The 24533-nt window shown below is 38.4% G+C and overlaps 1 protein-coding gene across 4 annotated transcripts; it reads left to right on the top strand.

Moving 5' to 3' along the window:
* The first annotated feature begins 8068 nt into the window (after positions 1-8068).
* Positions 8069-22546, top strand: ranbp3b (RAN binding protein 3b). 4 transcript variants are annotated; one of them, XM_026149537.1, is made up of 17 exons: positions 8070-8382; positions 10210-10223; positions 10545-10581; positions 10674-10751; positions 10865-10936; positions 13593-13658; positions 14512-14604; positions 14777-14886; positions 16399-16518; positions 17843-17943; positions 18055-18130; positions 18240-18336; positions 18832-18956; positions 19058-19178; positions 19797-19939; positions 21015-21210; positions 21329-22546. In XM_026149537.1, exons 1-17 carry the CDS (start codon positions 8361-8363, stop codon positions 21370-21372), a joined length of 1515 nt encoding a protein of 504 aa, XP_026005322.1. In that variant the 5' UTR covers positions 8070-8360; the 3' UTR covers positions 21373-22546. The 4 variants fall into 4 exon arrangements, with proteins under 4 accessions (XP_026005323.1, XP_026005322.1, XP_026005321.1 ...); XM_026149536.1 differs by having other exon boundaries at positions 10168-10223; XM_026149538.1 differs by lacking the exon at positions 14512-14604 and having other exon boundaries at positions 8069-8382; positions 10168-10223.
* Positions 22547-24533: the final 1987 nt, after the last annotated feature.

Below are 24533 nucleotides of genomic sequence, written 5' to 3'. Positions count from 1 at the left end.
CTTGCAGTGACTGAGTTGACCATGAACTCATCTTTATATCAAAGTACTCTATAATCAATGTGAGGTCATCTGGCACGGTCAAAGGTTGGTCATGCGACAGGATGATCCTAAGCACAACTGCAAATCTACAACAGAATGGCTAAAAAAAGAAATAAATCAAAGTGTTGCAATGGGCCAGTCAAAGCACAGACCTCAATCTGTTTGAAATGTAGTGGTGGTAGGAGAGAGAGAGCTGTGCATAAATGAATCCCTGCAAACCTCAATGAACTGAAGCAACACTGTAAGGAAGCGTGGGCCAAAATTCCCCTACAACCATAAGAGATCGATGAATCTTACAGAAAACAGTTACTTCAATCTATTGCTGCCCAAATAATCAATCGTGGGTTTTACTTAGTTTTTCTACACACTGCTTCTGATTTATTTTGATTTTGTTTCTGTTAAATAAATAATGGCACAGTGTAACATGTTGTGTTGTGTCATCTAAGGTTTTTTTTTAAATCATGAACTGATACATAAAACTTTAGAACTGAATGAAGGCGTACTTTCTTTTTACCGTCACTCTCAAATTTGGTAGATATTAAAATGATTATCAGTTATAACACTAAAAAAATATGGTTATTATATATTATACAACATACAGACGGCACAGGCAGTTCATCTAAATTCACACACATTAGGATAAAAACACAATCATAGAAGCAAAACTGACATTTTTTAATATACGCACAGCACTGCTAATAGTATACCACATATGTCATATTTTATATTTATTTTATTGATAAAACTATTTGTAGATATTTTTAAAAATCCAAAAGAAAACAACAAAATCTACAAGTTGGCCACCACATGCAAGAGAAAATTAAATAGGTATAATTAAGTAATGAGGTTAAATAAACAAAGTATCCTACTCTCCACTGAGCAGGAGCAGACTATTACCACACAGCCATTATGGTGCAAAGGGCTTCTGCACTGGAGCATAAGTGCTCTTGCATAATTGCTGATTGTATCAAACTGCAAAATCAGAGCAGTGGCTGCCACAGCCATAAAAGTCAAATATCCAACTAATAAGACATTTCTGTTCATGTCAAAATAAATTACCCTTTAAACAGAAAAATAAGGATTTAGTTGAATATTAAAATTCCAAAACAGAAAACCATTCCCATTTCTTGGGTCTTTTCTTTCTTTGGAAACTGGCAATTGTGTAGCTTGATAAGATCTTTCTGACACGCTAACAGCATATTTACTTACCTTTAGATCGCTTGATAAATTCATCTTAAAGCCTCATTTGACTGAATCACTCTCAAACACTGTAATCCTTTCATCTGATAACATAAATCTTCACACCCCCACCTATATTTTAAGAGCACACAGTAAATGTATGGTGTTTTTTTCTATAGAAAAAGAAACATTTTGATGTCTATCACAGAATAAAGACGAAAGGTTTGTTGTTGTTCATTTACTCTTAAATGTGTGGAAATTCCCTGCAGGTGTTACGCAAAGTTTTATCGGACCATAAAGACTTTATATCAGCATAGTTCACGAGGCCTTCCGGAAATATGAGAACTCCATTTTGACCCTTGAATCTTACCAAAAAGGGGACATAAAAAAGAGACAACAAGTCTTTGTATTTTCAAGTCATAAGTGCAGGTTTATATAACATTAATGTTGCCCAACCTTACATGACAATAATAATTGCCTTTTAGGCTCAGATATATTGACTTCAGAAGCAATATTAGTCTGATATGTGCGGTGTAGGGATACATGTTAGCGCAACATTAAACGCTTGTTTACATTCTTCAGTATTCTCAGAAAACCTGACTTTAATGTGGGAAACTTGAGCTGTAAGAGTACATCAGGATGTACATGCATCTTCCCTACAGTCATATTAAGTTCTGACAGATGATAAACTTTGCATTAAAGATACTTGTCAGAATCCATCTATGCATATCCACCCATGTTAATTCCTGACAAGAGGCTCCTGCGACACATTTAGAAGGATTCTTTTTGAACGCCCTGTGACAGGTACTAATGAGCCTCAAGCGGCTAAGTGGACATCTGATAGCACTCTTCGGTGTGAAGCGTGCCACTGACCTGTCCCTTTCTTTTTCTTTTGTGCCTGCAGGATACTTGTGCTCACTTCAGTTATTTACTGCTCCCACATGCAACCTGCATGTGTCGTAAAGAAAGAATCTGCATTTGATGCCACCCAGGCTCTAAAGACGTTTACATACGTTCAGATTGCTCTGATTAAATTGTCTCTATTTTTTTTTTTGGAGGGGCAATTCTGGTCTTGCAGTGAATATTTCATGTTAGATGTGCGGGTTTGATCACAGTACAATTCAACTGAACATTCATTGGCAAACCAATGAGTAACTTTCTAAGAAAAAAAAGGTTGTTGGCTGTGCCGAGCTCTGTTCCTGTATGTGACTGCATATTTGAAAAATCCTGATGGATTAATGGTATTGAGTATTTGTCAGAAGATGATGGTCTGCTGCCAAAGCTACTTGGACTCTGTCTGTGCAAAGATGCACAGTGTTGTCTTCAGCATTCCCGTCAGATAATGTGATATGTTGTTTTATCCCTTCATTATCGCTGTCATTTAACATCTCCAAGAATACATTTATCATTGTGTGAGAAACTTTACTTTGGCACGCAGTACAAAAAAAAAAAGAAGCAGCAGTATAGATGAGGACAGGGCTTTTTACTCGCTGCAGACTGAATAATGATACTGATTTAACATTTACTTCTCTTGCAACGATCCATTTGTAAACTGCAGTGTACCAAAAAAAGGAAAAATGAAAGCAAACACATGGGAAAGCTATCCAAAACAAGTTAGCTTCTACTATTTCTTTTTCAGTTTTATTATTATTGCTTTATTTTGAAGCAAAGGTCAAGGAGTTGCAAATCCGTCCTTTCTTTCCTTCCTTCCGCTCTTCCTTTCTTTTGGAAGCATGCCTGTGAGGAGGCCTTCAAAATTCATTTGAGGTTTAAATTTTAACTGACTGCTTTCTGGAAGGAAAAATAACCGTGTCAACATGATCAAAAGGTTCTTTAATCTCAGGGGCATTGATTTGTGCCGCAAACGTCACTATGATTCGGCCTTTTTGCTTTTCATGTCAACATTAAATCAACCAGGACATGAATACAACAAACAGGCGTAAGTTTACTATAATCTTACAGGCCTCTGCAATAACAAGTATTTTTTATTGTCTTTTGATGTTAGGTTAGGACATCAGACCTTCAGTAGCCAGTTGCAAGTGCAATAAGGAGATTTTATATATTCATAAACATATATAAACATACACAAAGCCACCTCTAGAGATGCAACAATTTCCCAGAAGTTCCGGGAACCTTAATGGCCAATTTCACAGAACATTTATTGCAGCATCAAAATAAAACCTGATTGTGATGGCAGAACTGACACAGACCACAGTGGCAGACAAATCTATGTGTGCATGTTATGTAGTGATGTGGATAGTAAGATTAGGTTGATGCATATTCCTGTCCTGTCCCAGACCTGTAATTTATTCCATCCATATATCAGCGATGTACTTTGCTGAGTGTTGCGGGGGCTTGGATTTTGTTTGAGCTATGACTGTGAGACTGTGAGAGGCAAGACACGGGTCACCAGTCAATCACGAAGCTGACTCTAATGATAGATGAGTAATTTTACACCTGCAGGCACTTAGAGTTGTCTGTCAGAGTCTGGAAAAATGTATTGCAGACTCAGGGAGAAAATGAGAACACTTGGAGAACACTTCAAACACATTTGGCACACTAGAAAACCCAAAACAAATGACCAAATATGCACTTTTTTTGCGGGATTAGAGTTGAAATGAAAGACAACACTGCTAAACTTTATGGACCAAAGAGTATGGCACATTACAGCTGTAGACCACGGACTATGGAAAACCAGAGGATGAAGCTCCCAGTGCACTGGATTTGTGCTGATGTTAACGCCAGAGGAGCTTTGAAATTTCTAGGCAATATATACCTCATCACTCATCAAGCTCACTCTGTAACTTTACGGTGCTGTGGTTGCTAAACATTTCCACTTTGCAATAATATCACTGACAATCAATTGTCGAGTATCTTGGAGGGAATCCTGCAGCATTACTATGGTTGAGCTGTTTAGAATGACTCATTCTTTTACAAATGTTTGTAAAAGCAGGCTGCATGGCTAGGATCTTTTATATGCATGTGCCAATGGGGCAGAAAACAGCTAAATTCAAAGACTAAGACATGTGGCCCAATACGTTTGTCCATATGTTGCGGCTACGTTGAGCATTTTTGGAGATTTTAATTTTCCCCTAGCGGTTTTATTTTATTCTAATGTATTATGCAATCAGCTCTGCCCTTCAAATGACAAGTTTCAGTAGATAAGATCCAACATTATACCACTGAACAAATAACATGGTTTTGGATTTTGTGGAAGAAAGTTACATAACCATAATTACCCCCTGTTTTTGTAGGGGACTCCCCCAAGGGTTTCATCTTTAGGTATTAGTTACAAAACTCTGGAAAATGAGAAGCCTGTTATGTAAAAAGTATTGTGAATCTTGGACTACTTCAAAGTAGATGTTATCATTACACAGATATTACACATATCAGGAAGGCAGAAAGTCAGGTTTTGCACCACGCATGGATTCTGACTGAAAGACTACTTTTTACCCTCGTAATAATGCTACAGGATCTGCCATGATGGGTTTTGACTCGTTATGATAGAAACACCATCGAATGCATTAGAGTTTGGTGAGCGTTACAGAGCCAGTTTGCTATTCGTATGCGGGGGAGTGTGTTCCAACTTTTGAGTGAGGGGTGTTTGTTGCCCGTAGACGCAAACACAGTGATGCACAGTGGACATTCGCCACACCAGTGGATAAGTACAAAAGAGAAACTGATATGACCCAAAGCAGAAGCCAAGCTCGTCTGATGGATGACAGCCCTCAGCAGCAAAGAGTATAAACACATGCAGTGGCTTGTTTGAGGGGAGCCTGAGGGGAAATCTCAAGCACGATTATTTCGATTATTATTACCAACTTTTGGTCAACTCAGGCAAACTCTTATGAAATGTCCTCTTTTCAGTGTTCCTTAACCACATTTGAGCAAAGCAGGCAAAGATCTGGTTTGTATTTATGACTGTGTTGTATTTAACTATTGTTTTATGCCTAACTTACATTTCTTAATCTAGTTCATAACTAAGCAGATGGCTCAGCAGGGAAAGACCATTTATTGGAAGATGAAAAGCAGGGGTACTTACCATTATCACCAAATAATGAATCACGTAATACCAATATTCCCACATTACAACATTTCTAATCGTAACAGGATGATTATCCTGTTATCTTCAGGAAGAATGTTGTATTACGATAAGAGATGGTCTGGAAAGTTTAACAAGTGCTATGGGAAATGCAATTTCGAGTCGGCTCAACTTACAAAAGGCTCTTGAAAGCTGATGAACATATAGCTGCTAGCAAAGGCCTTTTAAAAGAAGGCTAAAATTATTAACATTTTATTATTAGAAATAATTTCAAATATTTTCAATTTAATTAAACATTCTCACATAGTGTCACAGCTTTGCCTTCACTGTCTGAGCATGCACTATCTGTATTTTATGATACTTTATGAATGTTTAAGCTCTAAGAGTGATTCTTGAGCCACTACAACCACATCAACACTTGTAGCCAAACTAAACGTGCACATGTACATTGTCAGCATTACGCTTTTTTAAAGAAAGTTTAACACAGTTGTCTGTTAAACATGCAAAGAAAAAAGAGAAAAGAAAACAACTCAGTGCTTTACATTTCACTTCAGGCACTTTACAAACTGCCAGACTCAACTCCACAAAGACTATGGCCTGAAGGGTGTACTGGAAAGTGAGATTAATGGCCTACTAAGCTATGTTGGGCTTAAAGTTGTAGTTTCTGTGTCACAGAAGTGCTTGTGATAAATTACCGTGGTAACTTATGCCAAACACATCACCTGGTCAGGTGCATGTTATGTTTCCCAGTGTTAATTTAAAATCTTATGGAAGCACCATAATTTGAATGATTCTTTTATTTACAGCATGCAGTATAACGCAATATAGATTCTCTGCTGGAATATATTTTATATGTGCAAGAAAACCACACAGTAAAGTGCAAACTGAAGGTTGCATACTTGAGTCGAATCTACAGCTAAGTCTCTTTCACACTACTTGAATTGCAGCTAAAAGAACACAGAACACACACCAACTATACCGCTTCAGTCAGTGAAATTAATTTCCAATTGACTGGCCCACAAACCACAGCTCTTAAGTGTCTAATGTGTAGCCACACCTTAATCACTTAACCACCATTTATCTTCATGATCCTCTGATAATGTCTCTGATTGGAATAGGCGTCACTCATAGGGATCATTTAGTGTAGAGGAGTCACGACCTGTGAAATGCCCCATTATATGTGACCACGCATACAACTTGAAGCAGAAAACCCGGCTTAACAGAGAATATTGACAACCCCCATAATTATACTTGATAAATCCAGGTGGGGCTTTAGGTTTTATCAAGCCGGCCAAGGCAAACAACATGCACAAATAAGCTCAGAACTTGCTTTCGTTCTTTCTTTTTATGTATAGCACAAATCTTTTTGTTTTCAACCGCTGTGGTTTTATTGTTTTGAAACTCCTTCAGGAAACAAAGGAAATACCTTCCGCCCATATTTTTCATGATACTGTATCCAGAATAAACATATGTAGTTTACACATTTGGATATCTGCGTGAATGCTTGCTTACTATATGCACGCCAAAATTGCTTTGTACAAAGAATTTGCAAAAAGTACAAAATGCAAACAGCAAACCCCCACGAGTCAATAATTTTATTTATACTGTCACTGCAGAGTTGGTACTTCATGCACTTGTGCAGTTTATGGTTTGTGTTTAACTCATCCATAGGAGAAAATATATATTTTATATATTTATTTAGTGTTTTTTAGAAAACAATATGAACTGCTTTTGTAGTTGGTGTTGTAGAATTTTGTAGTTGGTGTTGTAAAGTTGCCTGTAGTTTCAAAGCTTGTCCCGAAGCCATCACTAAAAAATGCAAACACTGCTTACCTGTAACAGATTTGCTCAGTTGCAGTAACAGTTCGCCCTCTAGTGGAAGCAAAGTGGAACTGCACTGACAGGACACTGGAAAAGGACATTCAACGTTATTGCACATTTCTGTGCAAAACACATAGCTGTGAAAATCTCCTGACAGCTGAAAAAGTCCACACGTCTAGAAAACAAAAACAGAGAAAATGGGCAGAATTCAAATTCATCCTTAGGAAAGGATTTAATCATGACCTAATCACTCCTATAATAATACACTTCATGTAAATAATGTGAGTCATGATCACACAGTGTTTTGGTTACAGGCCTGGTAAATTCCAAGTGCTACATCAGCACAGAGATTGTTTAAATGTTATTGATCTATTTGTTTGTCATCTTGGTATTGCTCATTTGAGTTATTCTTTACTACTCACGATTTTCTTTTACTTAGGCGTGACGTTTATGGCGTTATCTCTGTACTGCTCTAGCACTTGAAATTTCATTGCTGTAGGACTAATAACAGAGTCTGATCTTATACTTATGCTATCTTAAAGAATACAGTTTTTGCGTGCATGTGTGTGTCTATCAAAGCCAATTGGCACTGCAGTAAAGTCAGTGGTGTTGTCATGTTTGGCACTGTAAATGTGGCCTTTACAAACAACACCAATGCGTAAACCCCAGGAGAAAAAAAAAGGGGCAATAGATTCAAACTAACAGGGCTTTTTACTATGAGGTGACCTTGCATAAACCATGTGTATAAATGTAAGCACAGTGATTACGGGACACACATCATTTAGAAACAGGAAATATGAACGACGCATTGGTTGTTTACCTTTACCGGGAATCTGATTAAATCACCACTTAACACTGGCTGTGGCGATGCCTTTGAGACGTGCTCGAAGGCTGTATTTTTGTTTTTCCGCCAAACCACTGTTTTCTAGGTTAAGAAACCTGAGCCATTCATGTCATCATCTGGTGTTTGTGCAGCTTTATCGTAGTTAATAATACCTTTAAAGTCTGTGTTGGTACACAGGGGCCTGGGAAAGCTGTAATAGTGGGTTAGGCGACCCAGGCAAACTTCACGTTCTTCCTTTGGGCCAGCTGAATTATAAATAAGCACATAAACATATCGATAAGCATGGACATATACTAGAGTTTTGGATTACAAAAAGAGTCTTGGCGAGGGCAGGGGTCGCTGGCTGCATTAGCAAACGGGTGTCTCTGAGCACATTGCTGCCTTGACTGGTGTTATCTGCGCGGTGGGTTGTGGGTGTGTGAGCGTCGAAGTAAAATGGCGGACTTGGCAAACGAAGGTGAGTAAGTGGCAGAATGAGAAAAACAATACAGCTACTGTGGCCATGTAAAGCGTGTCTGTTCGTGGTTTGCATATTTGATAGCTGAAATCAAGCAACTGTGGCACACGTAAATGGCGACTTCAGGTGGATTAATAACGTCGCGGCGTTTATAAGGTTACAGCGTTAGCAAACAGGCTAACAATGCTAACGCTGGGCTTGGGGTAATACCTGGAATGTCTTGGAACGCCCTCCAGTTCTGCCTGTCAGTTAGCCGGTTTACCTTCTAACGCTAGCACCCGGCTATTTATAGTCGGTGTGTGTGTATTTGTTGCCATTTGTGGTGAGCTAAACGATCTAAGGTGATTATAAACGCCAAACTTGGCTAAGCCACATTTGAAAAGCACAGCGTGTAACGAAGCTAATATGTAAGAACAGCAGTGATTGGAAACAGTGTCCGTGTTTATTTCATGTTGTTAGCTTTACGTTTTAGGTTTGCTTGACGTTCATTTAGGCGCGTAGAGGAAAATGTCAGCCAGTCAGACAATGCTTCGGTTTAGCCTCTGCTTGTTTGCGCGTTTTCTTATTCCATCAAAATCAGATTGTCATCTTGTTTGGCTTCTAATATGGGAGAATGAAGTGAGGACTGTAGTGACATTGTTTGTCAGGCGACATGACTCATGCTGGTTGGAGCGCATTAGCAGGCTAACTAGCCATCGAGCTAAACCTCCCTGGGCTTTAAGGAACAACCAGTGGCGCCGACTATTTACTGAAAAGGGTCAGATGGGTATATATGCTAACTGGTTAACATAAGCAAGGGACGCATTGGGGCTACTGTATTTCAGATGTGAATAGAAGTGTTTCATGCCGGAAATCTTATATTCATTGGACAAGTTAGCTGATTGTGAGACAGACAGCAGATACAAAGGTGGGGGTAAAATGTAGGTCACACAACATTTTCTTTAGTTTCACACAAAAATGATCAGCTTAAACCATGCGGAGCGTGTGTCAAAGCGGTGATTGTCGCTTCAGGAAACAATCGTGGCTATGTGCTGCCGGCTTTTGGCTGATATCGCATGCATGCATGTTTTGCGCAGCTACAGCGATGCTACACCTGTTCAGTGTGCAGGCCTGACCCAGACAGAGGAAAACCTTTGTCTGCTAACGTTATAGGATTACACATCTTACACCAGGGTACAGTGTGAACATAGTCGTTAAGTGGCTTGAGCTGACATCATGTTATCGCCTAGCCTGGCTTTAGTTATTCTTGTTATGTTATGATCATAGATTATGGAGGCAAGAAAATACCGGTGGAAAGCGTCATAATTTCTCATTTAGTTATTTATTTATTTAAAATTACACAGTCTCTGTCTAGTTTGCCCATTCTGCAATACGTGTATTTGCATATCTCACATTTGATCACGTTATTTAGTTTATTGTGGATTGTTCACTTTAGGTAAACTTAATGTGATTTAATTGTTCCAGGAACTTCTAATAGGATTGTATGGTTAAGTTTAGTGTACTCGGTTTGATGGCATGATTTCGCCTGGCTGGTTGACACAGATAGAAATCAGATTGTTGTTAAGCTGCATTTTTGCAGGTCATCTTTTTAAGTTTCTTACATTTAAATTAGTTGTGAACAGTTGTTTAACTCACTGGAATCTTGACCACAGCAATTTTTGAAAAGTTAGACTTTTTATTTTTAATCAGCTGTACAGTCTATAAAATAGAAGATGTCCAAATACACTTACTGCTGCACACCTTAAGTTAGTGTTTAGATGACTAGCCTACATCTTTTCTTAACAGACAAGCCTGCCATAGCGCCCCCTGTGTTTGTTTTCCATAAAGATAAACCACAGAAGGTAAGTTTCTGTTTTGTTTTGCTTTTCTTTATCTATAAGGGCTAAAATTGCCTTTTTGAGTTTGCAGATGTTATTTATGCCAACATTTAGTCAAGCTGAGTTTCTGAAAAGCACACATCCTAGAAAAGTTGTTGGATTCAAATTTGTCACTGTTAGCAGCATTTCCTGCAATATCAGCGCACATCTTTCTTGCTAGTTTGTTTCTAATTTAATTAAGTCAAATTTTCATGCATTTAAGAAAGCTACCTAGGATTTATGAGTAATGGTGCTCCTTTGGTATAAATAAACCCCCCCCCCCAAACATTTTGCACTTCCTTGCAGAGATCTGCTGAGGGCTCAAGTGCAGAGGATGGAGAAGGTAAATGAAATATCCAAATTGGCCACTTTGTTTGTCCATGTTATCTTTCTGTTTAAACTGACATACAGTCATTATCATTTCACTTCATTCAGATTCAGATAAAGATGAGGGAAGCTATACTCCCCCTGTGAAAAGGGAAAGGACCTCATCATTCCCACCCCCACATTCTGGTAAGGGCACGTGATGACTAAGCAAAGCAGAGCGTTTACTTTATGTTGCTTCTTGCCTGTGGTGTACACATTGATTTGTATGCTGAGTGCAGTGCCTGTCTGTTACTTTGCAGTTCCCAAGAACAATGTATTCATGCCCTCAAGTTTCTGCCAGTCTCCGACTGGGAACTCTGACTCCGAGCCAGGTGAGCAATCTAGACCACTATTAGTTTTCCTTTCACAGCTTAAAGGGCCCCTGTGGTTAAAAAAAAAAAAAAAAAAATCTCAGTATTAAAAATCAAACGCTTCAACAATTTAAGGCAGTTGGCACAAGACGCTCACTAAAACTGGTAAATAGTAGCTTTTGCTCACTTAAAGATTTTAAGTCACAGATCATTTTGGTAATTCTAAAAGTGTCACAAACTCTTAACTCTCACCAAGTTGACTCTTAGTTCTAGTTGACTCTTATTTAGCTATTTTACTCTGATTTTGTCCATTCAGTTTTGACTGCTGTCCTTTCAGAGTCTTTACTGCATAAACATAAACTGAAAGCAAATTTTTATAAATGTAGTATTGGTATTTACTTTACAACTTTTTGAATTATTCAAAATATTTCTGCATCTTGTTTTTGTTTGGCTTAAATTTAAGTCTTTGTATTTAGTCTGGTTTGAGATTTCACTTCTCCTTGCTCATTTCTCATTTGGCTCTCACTGCTCCAAAGATCTGTCAGTTTGTGTCATGTGTTGCACAAAGACCGTTCAGTATACCAAGCAGGGAGAAGTCTTTTTCTATATTTTGTAATTTGCCGCCCTCTCAAAACCTTCAGTAATACAGAAAATTTGTTTTTCTTTTAAGTTATAAGAACAATATGGCCTTGAGTCGCTTGTGATCCTGCCTCCATGCTCTGAACTGCCAGATTCAACTGGAAAACAAATGTGTGATGCTTGAATTTAAAAAAGGCAGAGTTAAGGTTAACATTAGTAAATACATAGGGTTTGTTATTATGATTTCCTAGTGTCATGTGGTGATAGCTGACAGCAATTTTCCAAGTGCCACTGCTACAGAGGACTAGCTTATTGGGTATTAAAAGCTAGTTTATTTAGCGCCGTCTTAGGTGTCTATGGTGTCTTTCTATGAATACAGTATGACTTGGATATAATAGCTGTTCCCACATTAGATCCTTCTTTGTAATTGAAGTATTTCTTTCTTTGCAAATGTATAAAATATAACCTGAAATTCTAAACAAGCTGCAGCTGGTAGGTTAGGGTAAGTTGGGCTTTAAACTTTAAAGGTTTCCGCTTCATGACCTTGCTTGTGCAAGCTCCTTGCCAGGGTTAGAGGTGTGTTTGTGTCAAACTAAAATTTGTCATTTTTTTATGTTGTTTATGCCCTTTTGTTAAGTTAAAAAGCCATGTAAATCCCCCCACCCCAAACAATAAATTTAGTCATTTGCAGTTTATATATCTGTTGTTCATTTGCACAGGAAGTCTACAAGGCCAAAAAAGTAGTTATGTTAGTTGGCATAAATTAGGCTAATGGGAACAAAAACATATGCATATTTGTTAAATAAGAAATTAAACAGTAACTGTAAGGAGAGGAAGTTAGGGTGAAGCTGGATTAACAACATTGTTTATCAGTAGCATATCTCTAACACAAAGCTTGTAAATAATTATCTTGTGGTAACTTTGCTTTGAACTCAGCAGCACTCGTCTGTGTCTGGTTTTCCTGCCAAAGCATAATATTTATAGGATGTCTGACCAGTAAATTTGTTGTATCACTTTAGATGTTAAATGATTTTGTTTAATTTGTGAAGCTCAGCTTAATCAGTCATTTGCCGAGTAGCCGTTCATACTTTAATTTGTTGAATCACTTTCATCAAGGTCATATTACACTGGTAAGACGAGTCAAAATGGGGGAAAATATCATTATGAAAAATACTGACTAGTTAATAGAGATATGAAATTATTATTGCAGAAGCACTTTAAGGGAGAATAAGGAAGTATGATTTTTATGGATTTTTTTTTTAATCCCATCTCTTGTCAAAGATAAAAGTGACCCAATCTTCTTTTTTTTTTTTTTTTTTTGCTTTAATGGCTTGAGCTCAATTGAAAAGTGACGTAGAGGTTTAAATCACTAGTCAACAGATTTACGGAGAGGACTTCCACTTGAGCAAACAAACAGGCTGTAGATAATAACTGCCTGAAGCATGTTACATAATGTGTGTATTTGAAAGTAAAAATAATGATGAACAGACTCAAAAAATGTTGTTAATAGGGACGCAGAACTACACTATGTGCTGGAAGTTTGGTTATTTTAGTTGCATTTAAAATGTTTATAGTGCTTTTATTGCTTGTGTGGTTTTTTTCTTCATTGTTTGCATGCATGTCCTGAGAGTTGCTGGTTAGTAAAAATGTTGAAAGATATTCACATTCATTTATATTTAATTATGCAAATACTTCTTATAATTAGATTGAAAATGTTTTTCTTTAGCATCTGTGTAATCTAAGCTTCACACATTTATGCACACTGGAAGGGTCTCCTAAACGCTGAGGACAAACAGGATGTGGCTTTTCGCATGTGCTTTTGGGTTTCTGTTCTAGTGCTGATTACTTGATGGTATCCCAATAAAGCCACTGAGATGAAGAGACGGCGGTAGAAATAGATCAAAGGCCCTAGAGCCCGCCATATTACTGAGATTCCAACACAACTCTTAAGGCCGTACAAGGGTTGCTGTGGTAACTGGCTCTGTGGTTACAAAATTTGCAAAGACAGAAGAGCATGCTCACATTAGGTTGTTGTTGTGCAATACCTGAATATGTTTTTTTTTTAACTTTTGCTTCTTTTTATGGTTTGTTACACCAGAGGAGAAGCCCGTGGGGTTCCGTTTAAAGCCACCGACTCTCATACATGGACAGGCACCAAGTTCAGGTAGATGTTTAACATGTTTTTGTGTTATTTTTACTATTTATACTATGGTTTTGTTATATACCTGACCACAAAAATCTGGCAAGTAGCTTTTGTAGTTGGTTCAGTTTTTCTGTTTATTTGCAGTATAATACAAAAGCTATTGCTGGATTTGCATGAAATGTTTTTGCATTAGGTGTTACTTGGTCCACACATACAAAATATTTGGAAAAGGTTTCTACTGTTTTAGATGGAGCAAAATTGCATCATATCTTCACAATTACTTTAGATTTGTTACTGAAATAAGAAAAACTGGCAGATATCATCAGATATCATCATGAGGCTCAAAAAAACCCATCTAGATGTAAACTCATTGTTGATCCAGACACTCAGTTCATGCACAGGGTGGAGGGAACTTTCATCCTTGGCAGATGTTTACTCAGACCGATCCTGTTCATTATGCATTATCATTTATTATTCAGGCTTTATCTGATGAGGACATTTAATCTTAATTATCAGCACTGACATTGGTACAGTCCTCATGAACAATTGATGTGATTATACAAGTTACAACTATGTTTGAAAGCTGTCACAAAAAGTCAAGCATTTGAATGCAGGTTATGGTCTGGAATAACATCAGATTGTGCAAATATGCCGCCCCCCCCCCCCCCCCTCAAATGAAGGGATCCCAAATGACTACTAATGTCATATTGACCTACCCCTTACTTGTACTCTACTCCCAGGCAAAGCTTTGAATATTTGCAGATTATTTTTAGTGAATCCAAAAAATTCTTTCTGAGCAGCCCACACATCAACATGTACATATAAAAGATATAACTGTGTGTACAAAGCATGAGAAAAACTGCCTCGGTTGCAGGTGTCCCTAGTCAGAAACCCAAGGAGCAGCAACGCAGTGTCCTCCGCCCTGCAGTTCTCCAGGCACCGCCCTCTAAATCACATTTAGAGTCCAGTGAGTAAAGCTCAGAGTCTTACACTCATTAGTTAATCACATGTAATTTAAGATATAATTGCAGTCGTTGTTCTCACTGTGCAAGCTGTTTTGCTCATGAGGTGTGTCGCTTCAAATGCTATCAGGATAGGTGAAAAGTTGGAATAATTTCCCTTTTTTTTTCTGTCTGTAGATTCCAGTTGTGGAACCAATGGTGTGAAAAAGTCCTCAGATGGTGCACCTGTGACCCAGTCCCTCTTCCTGAACAACACAGAGCACTCAGCCACGCTGACTAAGACACCGGTGAGAAGAAGCGAAACCTAAACAATTTATAATTAGGAGACAGAAATCAAACATGACTGCATTTCCTGCAGTTTTTGTTTGTTGAGTTTTTGTATTACAGTTTTTGCTTGTGTGTTTTATTTGTCCTGTTGACATATTTGTCTTTTTACTGTGTTAATAGACACAAGTCATAGAATGAAAAGCTCCAGCATAGAAAATTCATGTTTGTTTTTTTAAAAATGTTTTTTGTTTACATTTGATTAAATAATATAAACCTATTTATTAAAACATACATGTGTAAACTGTTACTACAAACATGTTACTACATTGCAACACTTGCTTTTCTGTCATTACCTCAGGTCTCCATCGTTACAGGGTTTTTGTTTGTTTGTTTCTTTAATGAATCTTTCAGCCACAGCTGAAAAAGGCAAACATAATTTGACTAACAAAGAGAAACCACACAGGTTGCGTGAGTTTGCTCCTCGTAGTGTTCAGAACAGCAGTCCAGCCAGTTTCAGTCATTTGTTTAGGCCAAATAAAAATTTGTGCTGTGACTGTTTTTAATAAATTAATTATGATTAGGCTTCGGTTTCAGCACCCAATAAAGTCCAAATGACTTCAAAGTGATGACTCATTCACATGCGTATCATTTGTACAAGTAAAGCAAACATTTTGGCTTCATTATTTCTTAAGTCATAAGTATGTTAGAAATTCTGATAATTGAAGAAATAATGAAGCACAGATGTTGCTTGGACACATTTCTTCAAACAGCATGAAAATGAACGAGACCGCCTTGGAGTCATTTGGCCGCACATATATGTGCTTCAGCAGGGTTAGCATAGTTGTATTCAGTTTCCCACAATACTGGATATTACAACTGTTGATTCTTTGTAAGGATGAATAAAGGAAATTGTACGTTTTTATCCTGTGCATAGACCCTAAATCCACTGTTGTTGTCTGCAGCTGGCCCTTCACTAGCTCTTCAGAGTGTTATTACTAGCCACTGTCTAAAGCTATGCAGCTGGATTTGCAGTGAGACCAGAGACTCGGGCAGCTTGCTGATTCTTATTCTTGATTCTTTATGATGGGAACTTCACACTACATTGCATGAATTAACTAGTAACTAAATGATCTGCAATGAGTTTCATCCAGAAATATTAACTATATTGCTGTGCCACTAATAGGCTTGCTAGGTAAATGGATTTGCATTAGGAAAATTAGGCACGTCTTGCTGCTGTATGCCACTTTTCTAGTATTTTGGCTACATACTTGACAATGACCCAGACTGCTAAAAGTGCAATGTCACTTTTTTCTAAGTGAGACTGGGTCCCGTTTGTTTTTATGCAATGCACAGTCAACTGCAAACACAGTTACGGTGCAAGTTGCAGTCAGTGTGGTTTATGGAAGATATTAATGAAACTTGCTGCATGCAGGGGAAGTTCTTGTTGGTAAAAGATCCTTCAAATCTGATAAAGGCTCAGTGAACACTAGTTATATTAGTTGACCCTGCTGCTCTGTTTCTTCCTGTTTCAGAAACATGAAAATGAGGAAGATGGCTCGAGTGGTAACAAGGATGGAGAAAGAAAAGAGAAGAAAGAGTCAAATGTAGCAATATCATTTGTGTTTGGTCAGAATATCAAAGACAGAGCAAAGGTGAGTTTTCCTTCTGCTGGCTGTGAGCAGGTGAATTCGAAGCAAGAATTTTTGTGTCAAGCAATAGTGTGTGTGTTTGGTGAAATTGGATTTAAAAAATAAAGTTTTCTATAGCATGTGTAGCACCATCCTGTTTAGTACATAATGTGACGTTGTTGGTTGGTTGCTGCTAATAGCTAACATATGGTAATGTTAGTCTAACTGGTGACACAGTGCAAATGCAACTAAGTTTCTTACCAAAGTGCAATCAAGAAGCCTACCATCATCAGGATGTTCAGAGGGGAATAGATTAATGTGGGCGATGACCCAAGGGGGGGCACACAGGAGCTTCCAAGGAAGAGATGCCGTAGTTCTTGGAACCCTTCTTTGTTTGTTTTGGTTTTGAAATTCTGTTGGGAAACTGCTGTGGAAAATTGTTTAGGTAAGCACATTATCTCACTGATAACTTTTACTCACTTCTAATATGAAGTAAATTAAAATAAGTGAAGGGGAGTGAGACGTGAAGAGTCCCACCTGCGAAGATGCTGATGGTTATCAGGATTCCTAATCTTGCTTTGATGAGAAACGTTATGTTTGTAATGCATGTAGTAACCAGTTATCTTGTAGTTTCGCTGTGCTTGTGAAAAGAAAGATTTAACTTCGAAATAACTGGGGGTTAAACCTACTGATCCTATTTTCTGGGTATGCACTCTGTCGGCTGATTGGTCGCTCGGTCTGTACACCGACCTCATGAGATCAAATCAAATAGTGGGGAAGGTGCTTGACTCCAGCTAGTTGGTTCAGTGAACATCTGACTCAAACAGGCTCTCCCTCACACAGACCTATTTTACAAAGTCATCTACAAACCTGAGCATTATGGCTAGTTTTGGTAATTCCCGTTTCAGTGCAGCTAGCCAACAGTGAAGAAACCACTTTCTGCCTATGAGACAGAGTGGACAAGATATTCTAGTTTTTGTTTTTAACATAAAACTCATTGCTGCAGTCAGGGGCACCATAAAAGTGAGCCTTAGGCTGCTTTTTAGCTGTCACAAGTTATATGCTAATAACCAACCCACCTAATGACATCACATTCTTCACACAAGATGGCACTTTTTTTTTTTAAGAGTAAGTGGAAATATTTATTGTGAAACTTTAAAGTGGACATGAAACAAGTGCTTACTTATTGCTTGGACCAACATGATGCTTGGATTACATCATATTGGGTTGGTTAAGGATTGTCTGTAGAGATTTCTTAATCTACTTTCTGTCGTAAGATTTCCTTCCTGTGTGTCTCTCTCTCTCTCGCTCTTGCTCTCGCTCTCTCTCTCTCTCTCTCTCTCTCTAGTTGGAGGAAAACAATAAAGAAGACAATTCAAAGGACGGCGTGCCACTGGACTCTCAATCAGAGGGCACAAATTATTTCTTGCAGTACATCTCTACCACAAGGTAATTAAAAATGTGTTCTACTTCTACATTTTTTTAAAATAGTATTTCTGCAAAATTCAGTATTAACTTTGATCAACGCGTTGATGCACACTTGCATTTCTGCCTTTTCAGTTCAAAAAATGCCACAAACAGTGCAGACAGTGGAGCAAAATTTGTTTTCGGGCAGAATATGTCTGAACGAGTTCTGGTGAGTTAATAGGGTGAATTCAATAGTCTGTTTACCTCCTGCAATACTGCAGAATTCCTAATGACTACAATTGAACGAGCTGCAATGATTAACTCTGTTGTGTTTTTAGAGTCCACCAAAGGGTGACTCTTCAAATGAGGAAAATAAAGACGTGTCAGCTGCCCCTGCTTCAGAGCCCTCATCGCAGGAAGCCACCCCAGAGAAAGGTAAAAAACCCACCCCTCCTATTATTTACAAAAATGGTTGCTATTTGGATTGATTACTAGTAGGTGTAAGCACAAAACTTTACTCCACTCAAGACAAAAACAAGACCTGTGGGCTTATGACTGTATATTCGTTTTATATTGTCTTAAACTTAAAGTCCACCTAAAAAGAAAAAAGCTTGATTTATGTCATAGAAGCAAGGTTTTAAAGTGTCCAGGGTTCGTGTCTTAACATACAAAAGGGGAATACTGAGTGAGAGAATATTTTACTTTGTTCGGTGACTTTGAAAAATAATTTACCATTTCATAGCTACTCAGTGCCCAGGCAATCATAAATGTGGGCGCAGAGCTCAAGTGCCTCTGCTCTGGAAATGATGCAGAGAACATTATCAAGCTTCTCTGTTCGGGGATGGAAGACAAGCTCCTTGATTACCCTGCAGTAGCACTGTTTCTGTGTTGCTAAAGGATCAGTTATATGTTTGTGTTTTATTTCACCAGTGAACAACGTGTCAGAGTCTTTGGAGGAGTCTGCAGCAGCATACACCAAAGCCACAGCCAAGAAGTGCATCTTAGAGAAAGTCGATGTGAAAACTGGAGAGGAATCAGAAAGCAATGTTTTACAGGTGAAAGACAAGGCGGGGTATTTCACTTGAAGACGTGCAGCGAATAACATGGTGAGAATGTTTTATAATCTTCTTTTTTTCCCCCTCCTCTTTTACTTCAGATGCAGTGCAAGTTGTATGTTTTTGAGAAGACTGCTCAGTCGTGGATAGAGAGAGGTCGGGGTTTGCTGAGGCTCAATGACATGGCATCGACAGACGACGGCACGCTACAGTCCCGTCTAGGTAAAAGCACCTTCAAAAAGCTGCTGGAGAGAGGAAAAAAAAAAAAAACCCTTTCTGTTATGAATGTGCACGTTTGTTTTTACAATTCAGTCACCCAAATAGCTTTAGCGGACGAAAGCATCTGATTGTTTTTACTGTTATTCTACCGGGACAGGTAGGGGCGACTATTATCTCAGTAAACCAAAACATACCTTTTGTTTTGATTACACGTGTTATGACAAAACCTAACAATGAACACAAGAGGGAGTCTGTTCCTACTACATGGCTCTGTTGACTGGCCACCGCAGTAGTATTGTGGTAATGTTTATATATGGTGGTTTCATTCAGACAAATCAAAATCTAAGTGGACAAGCATTCTGAAGTTTTGTTTTTAATGAATATTCAACAGTTTCAGAAGTTTCCTTTCACTGTATCCTGGTTAATATTTGACTAGACTGTGAAATCCTGGTACAAATCACATTCTCAGTGACAGAACAGAGCAGTTTCTAGGACTATAGCTGTGTATTTACTGCAAATACTAGTTGTGCCTGTTTAGTGAAGAGATTTTACAGTCAGTGGGCTGAAATGGTAAACACGTGCATATTTGCATCTGTATGTCACTGCTGTCGTGTGTTGCAGTAATGAGGACCCAGGGCAGCCTCCGGTTGATCCTCAACACTAAACTTTGGCCCCAGATGCAAGTGGACAAGGCCAGCGAGAAGAGTGTACGAATCACTGCCATGGACACGGAGGACCAGGGTGTCAAGGTCTTCCTAATATCGGTATGTGTTACTAAACGTTTAACATTTGAACATTTCATTTTTCCAAAGGGTGTTAGCTTTTAAGTGTTTTTCCCCTCCCTGTGTATACATCAAAAGTAAGAAAAACACAGAAAATTGTAATTTCTTTTTTTTTTAACAAGCATTGAAGTGGTGAAACATATTCTGCCTCGGTTTCACGCTGTCCCTTCCACTGTTAATGCGTCTTTATCATCGGTCTCATTCTGTTTTTGTGTATTTTTCCTCTTTAGTAAAGGGTGAATACATTTCCATGTTATTAATTTGATCAGCTCAGTATTGTCCTGTGATATTAAAACATTCAATGCCTACAGTTGGTACAAGAATACTGCTTTCAAACATATTATTTTGAGGTAGTTAAAAACTGTTCTTAATAAAATGCATTACTTCCTCCCCCAGATGTTTAACATTCCAGCCGTTCTGTGGGTTTTGGAAAGCATTTAATCTGAAACATCTGCGTATCGAAGTGGCAATTTTATAATTCATATAACACATTTCATTAAATGTAAACTCAGTGTGCATAACCCAAACATGAAAAACATAAAAACAAATGTAGGCTTACTTAAGTCAAAGCAATAAAAAACTAACTTTACAAGAAAGTTTAAAAAAAGAGGCTTTAAGCTTGTTTTGTAAAGTGTAAACAGTTGTAAATGACCTCAAGTCAGCAGGCAGCTTGTTCCAAGGTTCAGTTTCCACAGTAACTGAAGCACCCTCAGCACACTTGGATCTAATTCTGAGAATAGTTAAAAGATCTAATTAGGTTATAGATACTGAGAAAGTCAGAGATGAACTGGGAGGGCAAACTACTGAGAGCTTTATAAGTTTGTAGAAGTACTTGTACAGGTAATTCTGTGTTGAACTGGGAGCCAGTGAAGTGACTTCAGTAGCTGGGTAATATGTTGAAATCTGTAAGGACTCTGGCTGCTGCGTTCTCAACAAGATGAAGTCATCCTACTGATAATTTGGAAAATCCTGCAAATGGAGCGTTACAGTGTACCAATGCAATGTGCATGTGTCATGTCCATGTGGCTGAATTTTGTTTACACTTTTGCATATTTAGGGTAGCTCTAAAGACGTAGGTCAGCTGGCTGCAGCGTTACATCACCGTATCCTGGCCCTGAAGAGCAGGGTGGAACAGGAGTCCGAGACCCCGGCAACAACCATCCCCGATGCCGAGGTACCGCAGTCCAACGAGGATGACAGCGACGAGGAGGACAATGCCTCTGCCTCCGCTTCAGCCTCTACTCCTGCTACAAGTCAGTGATTTGTATTTCTTATTTTGATTTTCTAGTTTTTACTGCAGCAGCTCTTGTTTGTTTTTCAGTGATTCAACTAAAATACCTTTGCTGACATGTTGCGACTCTGCTCCTGCAGGTAATTCAGAGGGAGGAGAGAGCCAGGCAGCTGGAAGCACATAGCGTCACTCTTGGAAAGCCTGCTGAGATGCCGCTGTAGAAGCATTTTGCTGCAGGCATCTCCATGGACACCCCATGACCAACGTGGGTCCTCCAGACCAGTACTTTTGGATATTAGAAGTCTAGCTCCAGGAAATAACCCCCTGTGCCGGAGTGTCTCACCCAACTCGTGCAGTTCATCTTCTCTGCGTTCAGCGTAATATCTGGAGTCGTTTCTTCCCGCCCTCTCCTGTTTTTGTGTTTAATTTTTGTTCTCGAGTATTTTTTTTTTCTTCCTCTCCCCGATAGCAAAAATAAAGACTTCAAAGCTTTGGTTTGGGACTTCTCTGCTCATCATATTGATGAGTGTAAGGGTGTTTTCCTCTACATTTTAAAGTATGGCACATGTTAAGACTGCAGTTTCTACTTTGGGACCTTTATACTCACTCTACAGCCGTACCTCTGGACACCACACATCCAGAGGAGCTTCATTCACATCGTATTTGACTCGTCATCCAGTCGTTTGTTGTTTTTTCTTTTCTTTTTTTTTCTCTTACATCAAGTCCAGCCTTCCTCTTGCCCCCCTCATCCTGACCAGTCTGTGCGTTAAGTTTTGGCAAATGTAATTTATTTTGGGCTGTCATTTTCATGAGGCATCTCAACACATATGTGCTGTTTGTAATGGCTAGCCAAGACCACTCGAGTTGTCATTAATAGCAGTTTCTTATATTTCCTATTGACCTATATTATAGCAAATAAAAGACTGAAACAGTGCAGTTTCCGCTAATGTGAGTTAATGATTTGGGGACAAAAGGGCAGTTCACCACAATGTTTCGTCTAGATTTCTACGATGTGTTAGTCATTCAGCGTCTGGTTTTTACTTTTTTCCAAAATTAGAAAAAACATGAACTCACCCGTCTACATTCTGCATGTAACTGTTACTTTTCTCCTTTTCCAGCATCCCAGGGGTTTATCGTGTTGATTCATATTTTTATGTTGAAGATTTTTTATTTTTATTTTATCCATTTACATTTGGAAAAAAGGTTTTGAATGAAAGAATTCATGTGTGGAAAATTTGAGTGACAACTGTAATACCCTTTGAATGTCATGTACATTTGAATATATCATCATTTAGTAGCGCACCATGTTTTCTCATCTCCAGCTGCCCCCTTTACAAAATAAACCATTTTGGACTGACCGCTATTGTTCCCTCTGAAACTGGGTTTTCTGCACTAGCAAGAGGGGTATCAGTATAGTATATGTAATACTTAGACATTGTCTCTAGTGATAAGTAGTACCTGTAAGCAACAGTACAATAATGAATAACTCTCTAAAGAGGGAACAAATTTTACCCTTGGACATAATTGAATACGTGGAATGAGAACAGCCTATCTGTTTTGTATTCATGTGCTGGATCTGGCCTGCAGGTTGATGAATGCTGTGCTGACTGCACTGAGCAGGAATCAGACTAAATCTTGTTTATATACAGTATTCATCAGGCACAAGGTCATGAATATTTGATGCATGTACCTATCATAACAGCCCAGCCTAATCGTATACATCCAAACTAGAAACATAACTGCCACTGCTCGCAAATTCTTAGCCTTATCTGCCTTTCTGTGGTGACTCGGCAGGAAAGCATTTTTCTGCAGCGTCTCCCGTAAATGATTGCAGTTGTGTGGTGAAAGTCAAAGCTAAACACTCCGAGCTTAGATGCTGGGCTAGTGTAACAAGTCAAGCACTACTAACTTTTTGGAGTTTTACTTGAGGCCTTGACGTGCGCTGCAGATTCTCTTTAATTCTCATCAAATGTGATTCATCTTCATGCTTTTCTTTTAAAAATCTAAATACTGGTAACAACCAAGGGCACGCATCTTTATTGTGATGGTGTTTGTTTGAAAGATTGTTGACTTTGTGAACATGTCGTTAAAAGCAGGGTCGTCGTCAGCACAAAGGATCTTCGCCTCATTGAATTCCCAAACATTAAACTTCACACATAAACCATTTGGTTTTCACCTGAAAGATTGGGCCGCAAACAATAGAAATCTTCTTAACATTTTCTCAAAGTACTTTAAAGTAGTGGGGAAGGAGGTGAGATAAGCATCAGAGAGGAAAATGAATTGCACAACATGCATACCCCCAGTTCTAAAATCAGAAGAAAGCCACCAAAGGTGATTTAAATGGAGACACACTTGAATAGTTTTTTCACCTGGCTTTTGTCAGTAGTGAGGTCAAACTATGTAATGACTAAGTTATAACCGCAATGCGTTTTAAAGTTAGTTATACAAACAAAGCAGTTAGTCAGGTTGTGATTCAGCTTGTTAGGTCAGAATAGAGAGATTGGGACATGGTCTCGACTTAAATGGAGCTTAAAATTGGGACTGTACTTATCAGGGTTTTCCACTAACACTCAGCTACTGTGACTAAAAGGGTTTTTCTCCCAGAACTTCTTGGCGATTGGTATCTATGCCAAGGTTTAAACTTACCATAACACCATCAAACTGATACATGAAAAAATGGAGGAACTAATGAAACAATGTGAAGCATAAATTTATTACTAGCATAATTACGACAAGGTTAGAACAGTTTTTTCAAGGCAATTCTAAAGAAAGACAGAAAATCTTATTTCCTGTTGTCTGTTTTTGCAGAAATAAAATATTTCCTTAAATGCATACCTTGTGAATAGTTTGTTTTAGCCCTGCATCTGTTCTTCATAGAAAACTTGCTGGTCCTGCACAGATTTGGACCACATTTATTTTCCAGCTGATCAAATGGATCACAAGCACTTTTTAAGGCTGAAGAAATATAAGACCACAGTTTTCTACTAGAGTTGGCAAGCCACAGACATTCAAGAAGAAATTTAGAGCATACTAAAACATAGGTGAAACATAAATGTGCTAACGTGGTTTCCACTGCTGAGTCTGTCCTCTTATCTTTTGTAGTCACACTGGAGCTCTAGCTAGACTTTTCATTAGGCATCTCATCCTAGTTTCCATGTGTTATCTTGGGGATGTCTCCCAAATATAGTCATGAATTCTGCTTTGCAGTAAAAAAAAAAATTGAGCTCCAGTTCTTCATTTATCTTCACATATAATGAATAATGAAACTTGAGCATGTGGATCCAAAGCACTGGGTTTAAATGTATTTTGTAATGCTTTGTAATGCTGTTAGACTGGCATTAAATT

This window comes from Astatotilapia calliptera, chromosome 18 (genome assembly GCF_900246225.1).
Source record: "Astatotilapia calliptera chromosome 18, fAstCal1.2, whole genome shotgun sequence".
Lineage (NCBI taxonomy): Eukaryota > Metazoa > Chordata > Actinopteri > Cichliformes > Cichlidae > Astatotilapia > Astatotilapia calliptera.
Note: the sequence above shows the minus strand (reverse complement) of the source record. Positions and strands in the feature narration are given on the sequence as shown.